A 12423-nucleotide genomic window follows, 5' to 3' on the forward strand; every position below is an offset into this window, starting at 1 on the left:
AGTCACTTATGCTCTTTTTGCTTCAGTTTCTTCAACTGTAAACTGGGCATAATAGCAACACATACCTCATAGGGTTATTGTGAGAATTAAATGAGAAAATATTTTTAAGTTGTTTTGCAAACCTCAAAGTACTACAAAAATGCTAGTTATCATCATCATTATTTTATTATAACTTTATTGAATGTCATCCTTTTACAAGAATTTATTTTTATAGGTCAATGTTTTTTTTTACGTGCCCATCAAGAGCAATGTTGATGTTAGCTTTTACCATATTTTTTCCTAATATACTTCCTTCAAATAAGGGAGGCATACTGGATAGCCAGCCTTGGTGCAAGTAAGATCTGAATTCAAGTTGAGACTCTGACGGTAACAAACTTTGTAACCTTGGGCAAGTCACTCTCTTAATGCTTCAGGAAACTTTTTTTTTTAATTTTTTTTTTTTTGTGAGGCAATTGGGGTTAAGTGACTTGCCCAGAGTCACACAGCTAGTAAGTGTTAAGTGTCTGAGGCCGGATTTGAACTCAGGTCCCCTGAATCCAGGGCCAGTGCTCTACCCACTGCACCACCTAGCTGCCCCTCAGGAAACTTTTAAAGACTATAAATTGTAGAGATGCCAATGAGCCTTGGTAGAGGAGTTTTCTGTCCCATAAATTTTCTACACCACTGAATCACAGGTACTGTCCCTTACCCTTTCCTATTTCCTTCAATAGTTATAGATTAAGCTTTACTGTTTTTGTTGTTTTCCCAATAATTTGTAATCTGTATAGTTGCTCATGTCCAAATATAACTAAACCAATTGTTCGTGCAAATATCAGGAGAAACTGAGCAAAAGCTTCAGCAAAGACCATGAATGGATTTGCTGCACTTTCTTTGCATAGGATTTTGCTTTAATATTGGGAAAATATTTTAATTTATTCAACTAAAAGCTTCTAGTATAAGAAAAGCCTACCCTAACCTTCCTAAGAACTTTAGCACTCTTCTTAGAGACTGAACATAGATAATTTCATTGAGTTCAATGAAGGCCATACTGAAACTGGTACAAATTCCAGCAACAAACTGCAAGATAGAGCCAACTGAAGTTGACTGAACTAATGAGGGGAAAATGGGGCAGCATTTATTCATTTACTTAGCAAAGGTTACTTACCATTGCTCCTTCTGGGCATTGCCACTAGATTAGGAAATGTGTTTGAAATTAATGTGATTGATGCATTACAACTGTAAAATATTTCCAAAGTGTGGGCCTGTGGGAAAGTGTCATACATATCAAACATTCAGCCAATTGCTTTGAAATGAATGTATGGTACTAGCATAAGTGTTCTAGAAAGTGAGGATAACCATCTGAAAGTTATAAATATTCAAACCTTTACTAAAAGCAGATTGTAGATGAGATTTAAATGACATACACTACATCAGAGGAAGGCTAGATTCCAAAGTTCTACAAAAAGAAATTGTATTTACAGATGACGTATCCTAATCAAATGCATCTAGCATCATCTGGAAGACTTAATAGCATACTGTAACTTAATATTGCAGTCAATATGTATAGCAGAACCTATAATTAATTTTCTAATAACCAAGTCAAAAGTCAAGAAGGAAATAAAGGAGTAAGAAAGTTAAAAGAAAAAACCCAGAACTCTGAACAAAAAACATTTATCAACATAATTGAAATGACTTGAGAGACCTTTTAAGCCACTGAGACTCCTTTGATTGTGGGCATGCCCCTAGCTGTCACTAAAATGCTCTCATGATCAGCTTGCTATCTCCAACTCTTGTTATTCTTCCATACCCTTTTCACACTGAACTGCAGAAATAGGCCTTAATGGAAAAATAAATGAATAGCAAAGAAGACCCTGGCAGTCTTTTGATTACAAAAGCAGTTGGATTGGATGCAACAGTCAATCTTTCCCACTACATCTTCTAGGTGGTCACTCTTTCCCTGTCTCTTAGTGATGCCTTTAGTATTTATAACAGCTGTGGAATGAAGTACTTTGAATTGAACAAAGCCAATAGTCTGTCTCTGTTTTTCCCTCTCTAATACCAAACCACTTGATGGTGGCTTTCCATATGCAAATGATACCTATGCATTTCAGATGGATTTGATTTTCATCCAAACTGGGGCCAAATGAAACTAATCTCTTGGATATTAGAAATGCCCACACTGCTAAATCACAAAGTTACTTACCCTGAGGGGACTTTCCCCTGAGGTGTCAAAGGTGATTAAAAACATGAAAATGTTAAAAAGTCCATTTTCCTGACCGAGAAACTGAAGTACAATAATTAAAGAAGCCATAAGCTCAGAAGAAGTTCAAGGGCACATAAGGAGAGTAGGAAAAGTTAATTTATTACCTTATTTAACAAAACAACCCTGGTCTCATACTCAGATAGAATTATTTTGAATGTTTATGGCTTTTGAATATTAAAAGCATACTCCTTTAAATAAATCTTTCACACTGAAAATCATCATAGCAATATACTTTTGAAATGGGAATTTTAAAATATTAAATAGAATCATACCCCAAGCTAAGGCCTTTGGTTTCTGTGTAATTTTAAATATCTTTACATGTAATATTTTATTTATTTAACTCAGTATTAGGTTCTTTTTTATCCATTCAACACTAGACATATTAATTTTGGCATTTATTTTTACCATCTCTTAATATGCATTAAGGTTTACATAAACATGCACAATTTTAATAAAGATAATGAAGTTTACAAAAATTAATACATATTCTATTCTAAGCTGTATATGTACATTTAATACTGCCCCTGCTTCCTGTTACATTTTATTGATGAATTTTTATGACCAGTACACCAGGAACAACTGGTGTCTATTTTTAAACAATAAAGAATTTGTTCATTGGATTCAATGAATGTGTATGTAGATATATATATGTGTGGTGGGGGAGATGGATTGAGTTACTCTATCAACATTTGTTTGTCATTCTTAAGCATTCTCCCAAGGCCTTTTTCTTTTCCAACACCAAAAGAAGTTAATGCCAAGAGGCAGCTTAAAAAAAAAATCCTTATTTGACCCATGTGATATTTTGTTGTTATCAGTTCCCCAGAATTAACATGAGACCTAACACTCTATGTGCCATTAAAAAAGAGACCCATGAGAAATAGTTCCTAAAAGAATTGAAAATTAATAATTGCATCTGGATAAGATTGAGAGGTTTTGCTTTCTGGAACAAGCTGGGTGCTTTCTTGTCAGAAGGAAATTATAAATAAAATGATTCATTTAAAACACCTCTAGAGTTACACCAAACAACTCTATAATGGGATAATTGAAACACCATGTAAAGATTACATTCCAGTTAAACATTTCAACAAGGTTAGTCTATCTCCCATTGGTGGCAGAAAGATGATTAGGAATATATGTGAATATGCCTCCCCACAAGGAGAAACAGTAATCCAGACAATAGAGAGAAAAATATCCCAGCGGGGGCCAGCAGAAATGACCAGCCATACATGACATAGGGTGTAAATTCTGAGCAGTCTTTCCTCTTCATGTTTGTGTAGCTTTCCATGTCTGCCACAGCCTGGACCCAGATGACATATAATACCACCACCAGAGAGAACAGGATACCTAAAAAAGACACATTAGAGAGGCTTTACACATTTAGGAAGCACTACAAACATTTCACTAATATCCAGATACTAGTACTCAGAAGGTTTTAGAGAGGCTATTCCTGAGTTCAAATCTGGCCTCTGACACTTTACTATCCATGTGACCCTGGGCAACTCACTTTGTCCTTTTTGCCTCAGTTTCCTCATCTGTTTGGAGAAGGAAATGGCAAACCACTCGGGTATCTTTGCTAAACAAACACCAATTCAAGTCACAGAGTTGGACACAACTGAAAATGACTGAACAACGTATCCTAGGTATTAGACCAAGTACAAAAGATACAAAGAAATGCAAAAACACAGACCTTGCCTTAAAAGAGCTCACATTTTAATGAAAGATGAAACAGCCAAATAACTATGTACATAAAAGATACACATAGTGTAAATGGAAAATAATCTCAGAGAGAAAGGTGAGAGATCCTGAAAGTTCTCTTGTTGAAGAAGGCTGAATTGGAGTTGGGTCTTAAAGGAAGCCAGGAAAGCCAGGAGTTAGAGGTGAGGAGGAAGGAATTCCAGATATGGGAGACAGTGAGTAAAAAAAAAAAGCCAGGAGATAGAGTATCATGTAATAGGAACAACAAGGCATCTGGATCATTGAGTGCAAGGAGGGAGTAAAGTCTAAGAAGATTGGAAAGCCAGGAAGAGGTCATGTTGTGAAGGGCTCTCATGCCAAACAGAGAAGTTTTTATTTTATTCTAGCAGTAATAGGGAGTCACTGGAGGTGATTATACAGGATTAGACCTGCATTTGGGCACAATTACTTTGGCAGCTGCGTAAAAGATGGACTAGAGTGGGGAAAGAAAGTCCTGAGGTGACAAAAGCATGATCCGGGACTCGAGACTGACTCACACATCCACATATACCACAGTGAAGATAAAAGGAGGAAAAAGAAAACACCAAAACATAAGTATGCCGGCCGATATTTTAGTTAAAGCTGCTTCTTTCCTTCAAACCCCAACTAGTTTATCCCGTATATACATTCATTCCAATCACTCTCTTTCTCCACCATGTATAGGCTTCCTCATTATCTAGCTCCCCTAAAACTCTAATTCCAGTGTATATAGACACCAATAACCTATACTATCTGTGGCAGCCCAGGTACAAAAGGAACATAATAGAGAAACCCCAGGCAAACAGTGCAAGCAAGATCTGGACCCTCTGCCACGCCCATGCCAAGAAGCATCCTAGCACAGAGCAGCTGTCATACAAGAACATCCCCTCCCCTTCTTTGGAAGTGTGTCTCAGAGCTTCCCTGGTGGGCCCTCTCTCGGCCTTCTTTTTCTTCCTTGTCCTTTTCTCTGAGGGCTGGGTTAAGCTAGAGCACAATCTCATTAATTCCTCTGCCTTTTTCCTGCCCTCAGAGCTTTACCAAGAAAGGTAATTAAGTGGTTCCTGTACCTCTGCAGGAACCACTCTGCCCAGGTTTCACCATCTGAGGTGTAAGCCTGAAATTAAAGGTCTTATTTACCTAAGCATCTTCCTTACCACCACCACCAGCAATAAGGAGGCTTCTTATTCAATCAGTTAATCAGTCAACAAACATCCATTAACTATCCATTCTATGCCAAACACTGTAATGGTGGGGATATAAAGTCAAAAGTGACAAGTTTGTCCTTCAAGGAGCTTACAGTCTAACTTTTTTTGGTAACCAGGAGTTACTGGTTAGTTTTTGTCCAAATTGGGAACCTCATCTTGATTCCCTTGTAACAACAGTGGCAACTTCTCTCTGGTAACCATAGAATTATACTCACTGCTCTGCTATAGTGGAATAGTGAGAAGGGTCTCAGACTCACACCTCTCACACATCTCTCTCTCTCTCTCTCTCTCTCTCTCTCTCCCCCCCCCACTCCCTCCCTCTGTGTGTGTCTGTCTGTCTCTGTCTCTGTCTCACTCTCAGTCTTATTTAGAAGAGGTGCATTGCCTTGGTTCTCCCAGCTCTGGTAGTATAGTTAAAGGTCCCAGTCCCAGGATCCTGAGCTGAAAACTTAGGCCCTAACAAGCCCAGTATAGATACCCTGGAGATAGAGGAGAAGACATGGGCTGAAATTTGCAGCTGATTTTTTCTGACCCACTTGCAAGTCTTTCCTGACTTTCAAAGGCTTACTTTTCCCATTCTGAACCAGAACCACCCACACCACTAGACTAGTGATCAGGGGCTCCATAGCTAAAGTACATAGGCATACATAAGTACATCTACTCTCACCAACCCTGAGAAGCCTGCAATTGATTGCTGACTCCCAGATGCCTAGTCCCAGGATTCTCTGTCACTTGACTGGCTGTCCACTAGACAGCTAGAGGTGCTGAACTTGTAGCCCCTTCTCTTCTGGGGTCAGTGGCATTGACTTGTGAGTGGAGTGTGCATTTCCAACAGACCTGTCACATTTTTAGGAGTGGGGTGGTCCATTAATGGAGCTTGGAGCTTCTTGTTCAACCTCTTCTTAGAATTTCCTATTACCATCACTTCCCTCCAGCCTAAAATGGCTCTCAGCTGGCAGAAACCATTAGTGCAATGCCTAGCACATAGCAAACACTTAATAGATGCTTTTTATTTATTTATTCACATGCAGTCAATAGTATTCATTAAGCACTTACTATGTGCCAGGTCTTATGTCGGGGGGAGGGGGGAGAAGGGGAAGGAAGAGAGAGAGAGAGAGCATTCCTTCCCTTAAAGAGCTTCCTTCATAATGAAGATAATATATAAAAAATATTTTTAAATTAGTTGTGAGGTAATCTCGGAAGATAGGTATTAATAGCCAGGACTGGGAAAAGCTGAATTCTGGGGAAAAAGCGGGGTGAGAAAGAGCTGGGGTGGGGAGAAGAACATTCTAAACATGAGGGAAAGTCAGAGTAGGAAGATGAGGTGATGTTCAAGGAACAGCAAGTGGACCAGGGTAAATAGATGACTGAGTATGTGATACGTAGATAATTGATTGTATGGAGCTGACTTAAGTTTAAGACTGGAAAGGTAGACAGGGACCAGGTTGTATTGGCATTAAATGCCAAACAGAATACATTATATTTGATCCTGGAGTAGCAGAGAGACACTGGAGTTTACTGGCTGTGTGTATTTCGGGGTGGGGGGGGGGAATATAAACTCCTACCCTGATAGATATAGATATATAATATCAAAACTACAGCATCTGTAAGTAAACCATTCCTGATTTACCGTAAAGTGCCAAAGTCTAATCCAGAACCCTGCTTCAAAATAATGTTAGACCCCCAGCAAAGGACTGTACCGCCCCCTCCCATTATTTGCCTTGCATGAAAAGTCTTCCTGGCAGAAGTCAATTAAAATAACCACAACTTACTTGAACCTTTCACTGAAGCCTCTGAGGCCGGAACAGCCAGGGGAATATGCATCAATAGCATTAGATGCTTTCTGCATTTCTCACTGCCAGTCCCCTGGCATTCCATTCACCCCTCAAGTGACAATTAAATGTGCTTGTCTCCTGAATCCTAAACCCATCATTTTTCCTCATGGTTTTTATCCCATATAGCTACATTCCTCCTTCCACCTCTCCGACTTCTTGGAGGGGAAGAAGAGTTTTCTACACTTAATACCTGGGTCCTTTCGTTAAAATTATCTATTGAAAGTGCCCCCTCAAAAATTACCTTTGAAATTCAGTAGCCTATTTTTAGTCCTCATTCTCTTTGACCTCTTTGCATTTGACACAAGCACTCCTTCCTTCTGGTGACTCACTCCTTCCTCTCATTTTGAAATACCAAATTCTCCTGTTTCTCCTATTGCAGGTCTTGTTTACGGGCTGCTCATCCTTTTCCTGTCCACTAAAGTGAGTATTCCCCCAGATTCATTCCTGACCCTCCTACCATTTATACCCACAATCTCAAGTTTTACTTCTATACTCTCAGTATTCAATTCTGGTTATTGTCAGATCTCACATTTCAAATCTCCAGGATCATGGGAACATAGATTTAGAGATGTAAGGGATATCAGAGATCATTTATTCCAGTCCATTTATTTTATAGCTTTGGAAACTGAGGCACAGGGAGGTTGAATGTATTGTTCAAGGTAACATGGTTAGTAAGCATAAGAGGTAGGCTATATATGTATATACATATATATATATATATATGTGTGTGTGCAATATATATGTCAAACTCAATTAGTCTAAAACCATTTTTTTACTATGTTTACTCCAAAATATACTACTTCTAATTTCACTGGTACTGTCAGCCATACAACCATTCACTTAGTCTCCCATGCTTAAAACCCATATGTCACCTTTAACACTTCCCTCTTTCTGGATTTCACATATCTAATTAGTGGCCAAATCTTACTCGTTCCATAAAATCAGCAAGGTCCTATTAACAATATCTCTTGCACTCTGTATTCTAATTGTCATCACCTTGATTAGCACTCAATTGAACTACTGCAATAGCACCCTAACATTTTTCCCCTCTCTCCTCCCTCTTCCATAAAAGTAATCCTTCACATTACTATCAAACTAATCTTTCTCATGTATGGAATGAGTCATGTCATCCCACTGCTGAGGATCCTCCAATTGCTCCTTCCTAACATCAGATTGCTACTTATTATCATCAGTACAATCCCTGAACTTTCCCAGTACCTTTGCATACAGTAGGTACTTTAAAAATGTTTGTTAATTGCATTGCCTTTCCAAATGTTACACCTTTGTTTAATGCTATATTCTATTTTATGCTTTGTATGTCCCACCTTTCTTTCTGTCTTTTGAATTCTTACTGACCCTTTAAAGCCTCCATAAATGAAGGCTTCCTTGATTCCTCCATATGTTCAGCTACAGCTCACCCCTCACATGCCATTTTATTTTCACCTTTCACATATTCATATAAGCATATAATATCATACACACACACACACACACACACACACACACACACACACACACACACACACACACACACCTTTATCTACGCACAGTGGATAAAGGACTAGTCCTGAAGTTGGGAAAACCTGAGTTCAAATCTTATATCAGACGCTTACTAGCTGTGTGATCCTGGGCTTAACCTCAATTGCCTTAAAAACATCTGGGGCCATCTCCAGTCGTCCTGCTAATATATCTTGCCATGGGCTTGCCACCCAGAGGGCTCTGGAGGAGAAAGTCAGGCTGGTGACTTTGTATGGCCCTTCCTCATTTAAATCCAATTCATTGCAAGTCATGACATATATCATGATCCTTTTAAAAAACAAAGAACAGGGGGCGGCTAGGTCGCGCAGTGGATAGAGCACCGGCCCTGGATTCAGGAGTACCTGAGTTCAAATCCGGCCTCAGACACTTGACACTTACCAGCTGTGTGATCCTGGGTAAGTCACTTAACCCCCATTGCCCCTCATAAAAAAAAAACAAAAAAACAAAGGACAATTGGATTCAGGAGGACCTGAATTCAAATCAGACACTTGACACTTACTAGCTGTGTGACCCTGAGCAAGTCACTTAACCCCAACTGCCTCACCAAAAAAAAAAAAAACCCCAAATTATAATTATTTGAGTTTATCATATTAACCCACTGTATTTTGAAATCTATGAGGCAGGGATCTGTGGGTAGCTCATTTGATATCTGTATTTCTCCTAAAACCTAGCAAGATATAGGTAGGTACTGAAATTAGTAGATATATGAATCAGGAAAAAAATAAAGTCATTAATTACACTTCACAGATAAAATATTTTCTATCAGTACTTTGAATCCCTCCCCATTTAAACAAGAGATGTCACTGTTTCTCTTTTACTTCATGAATTTCCTGATGGATAGAAAAGAGAAATAACGAATAAACACATGCATGCATATTAATATTTTGCCCTCCTAAGCTGATCAAAACTTAACAGTACATATAACCAAGACTAAGAAGCAAGACAGAATAAAGTCTCACTAATAAACCTCTCTCTCTCTCTCTCTCTCTCTCTCTCTCTCTCTCTCTCTCTCTCTCTCTCTCTCTCTTCCTCTCTCTGTCTTTCTCTGTCTGTGACTCTCTGTCTCTCTGTCTTTCTGTCTCTGTCTGTCTCTGTCTCTGTGTGTGTGTAAACGAAAACTGTCCTTTCAGCAGCTAACAACTAGCACTCAGAAGAGAACAATGCAAACCAATGAGCAATAGCTCTATCACAGAGAAGTAAGAAAGTCATAGCTGGGTAGCAAACCCTTCACAAAGCCAAACCTCAGAGAGTGACAACAATATGGCAATGCCACGTATTGAACAGCAGGGCTATGCATTGAAATCTATGTGACAAATATAAGGGTAGTATTGCTCTGTTAATATAGAGACTGTACTTAACAATTTGCATAATATCACTTGCCTCATGCAAATACCTTTCAAAATCTTTGCTATCCTTTGTTGATAATGGTTCTTATCTTATTTGCTGAAAGTAATAAGAGTCCTTTGAGATTATTTGTGACAAAAGAAAATTGCCTTTGTAAATAATCAATAGACTTTTCTACATCACTTTTTTTTTTCAAAATTTGCAAAAAAACCCCGCATTACTCTGCTTAGAATGTGTTCAAAATAGGGATTACAGTCTATTATGTTGGTATGGCCAGGCCCATAAGTCATATTCCCAACTGTCTTTTTAACACCATGGTACCATGTAACATCATCTGTAATAAAAAAATCTTTCATGTAAATATTAACACTGTATAAAGAAGAATTATTTCCTGAGAGAACTCCATTAGGAATATAATTGCCATCCCCGTGACAATCTTAAACTTGTTTATGAATTGGGAATATAATCACTCAGTGATGTTGGCCTCTGAGTAGTAAACAGAAGTCAAAAGTCTGGGTTTGAGTCCTGGGTCTGACTCTTACTAGCTAGTCATCTGATCAGCAAGTGACCCTTAAGGTATAAAAGGAGAGTGTTAGTCTAAATGATTTCTATTTCTATCTATGTTCCACATCTAAATCTTTTGATGCTATGACCACTAGAGTTCCTTCTAGCTCTAACATTCAAAGTTTCAGCATTGGAAGACTCCTCAAAGGTTATTACCTAGTCCACACCGACCCAAAGCATTAAAATCTTTTATGATGTTCCTAATAAGATATCTATTTTCTGCTTGGGGACTTCTTGGTGTAATAGTTTCCCAAATGGGGTATGTAGCCTGCCTCAAAAGGGCATTGGAAGGGATAGAAGATGATTCAAATATTCTCCCAATGATATTTGTCTCTTTTTTTCTTTCTTTTTTTTTTTTTTTTGTGGGGCAATGATGTTTAAGTGACTTGCCCAGGGTCACGTAGCTACTAAGTGTCAAGTGTCTGAGGCCAGACTTGAACTCAGATCTTCCTGAATCTAGGGCTGGTGCTTTATCCACTGTACAACCTAACTGCCCTGTGATATTTGTCTTTAACATTGTCACACCCTATTCTCTAAAATTCCTTCCTTACTCTACTAGCTTCTAATTTCTTCCTTCCTAAGTTAAGCTATTAGCCCATCAAGGCAATTATAACCTAAACATTACCTAGGCATCCATAGCAGCAGCTAAACAGATACCAATGGGGAAACTATGACCCTTTAGCAATATGCCCAACCCTGCCCTCCACCACATGGCTCTAATGGATATTTGACAGAATATGAGCTCCAGAGTAGTTACTGTGCACAAAAGTTCTGCCTTCCCCCTTTTTGCTTTAGTGGATCAGAGTGAGTTTCCTAAGATAAACATGTGTAAATGAGTTGCAATTTGCTTTACAAATCTTATTACATTTTTTCTCTTCAAATGCATTACTTTTCCAAAATTCCCAATTACTGAGCAGAGTACCACCATCCTATTAGTCGCCCAGTTTCACAACCTTGGTATCATCATTGATTCCTCATTTTCATTCACCCCACATATACAATCAGTACCAATATATTATTTCTATATATCCATTTCTTGTATCTTTTCCTTTCTCTCTCTTCACACTCTAGTTCAGTTACAACTCTAGTTTAAGCTCCCCTCATCACCTCTTGCCTGAACTATTGCAGTAGCCTCCGACTTTAAGTCTCCAATGTCTAACCCAGGTCAGATTGCATAACACTGATACCTCAGGAGGCAAGGAACAATCTTCAGGTGCTTCAATTCTTGAGGACTCCAACCCAGCAAGATTCATATGGCACATCTGGACATGAACTTGGTGGGACCAATGCAATGTAGGAACTGAACCAATTTTTGAGTTGAATATCATCCCTCATTCTACCCCTATGCCCACAAACACCAATGTTTCATACTAGGGATTATGGACCCAAGAAGTCAAAGGAAATGTTTATATGTTTTTGCTGTATCCATAAAGTAAATATCCCTTTGTAAAAGCCAAGCAATGTTAGATGGCTAAGTGGAACTGGGGAGTTAACCACTGGGCATTTAAAATGGGAAAGCATTGTTAATGGAGGCTCAAGCTGATGGCAGAAGAAAGAGATAACCTCTAAGCTTCATCAAAAAAATTAAGAACACTGAAAGAAAGAACATTGAGGGTCTCACCTTCAATAGCTACATTACATAAAAATCTAACTCTGTAACTTCCACCTATTGCTCCAAGTTCCATCCTATAGTGTCAAAAAGACAAAATATAGTCCTCTGTCAACATGAAAGTCTTTTTAACATAGCACCTTCCAAAGGGTATCTTCTTCAGGATAAAGAGCCCCAGATCTTTCAACTAGTTCTCCTATGCTATGGCATGATCTCAAATCTTCTTACCAATATTCTTATTACAATCCTTCTTAGAATGAAACTTCCAAAACTGAACACAGCCCTCAAGGAGTAAGTCTGGCAAGGGAAGAGTTGTTATATAAGCTCTTGCATGTATTCTTTCATTTGCAAAAGGATATCCTACCTTACTTA

At 38.5% G+C, this 12423-nt stretch overlaps 1 protein-coding gene across 1 annotated transcript in view; it reads right to left on the reverse strand.

The window, feature by feature from the left end:
• Positions 1 to 2320: 2320 nt before the first annotated feature.
• The window catches only part of TMEM182 (transmembrane protein 182), an 82973-nt gene continuing 72870 nt past the window's right edge, over positions 2321 to 12423 (reverse strand). The window contains exon 5 of the mRNA XM_043994176.1: positions 2321 to 3586. Within this exon, the coding sequence (XP_043850111.1) occupies positions 3366 to 3586 (221 nt within the window). The 3' untranslated portion in view covers positions 2321 to 3365. The remainder of the gene's footprint in view (positions 3587 to 12423) is intronic.

The sequence above is a fragment of the Dromiciops gliroides genome, chromosome 3 (genome assembly GCF_019393635.1).
Source record: "Dromiciops gliroides isolate mDroGli1 chromosome 3, mDroGli1.pri, whole genome shotgun sequence".
Classification (NCBI taxonomy): Eukaryota; Metazoa; Chordata; class Mammalia; order Microbiotheria; family Microbiotheriidae; genus Dromiciops; species Dromiciops gliroides.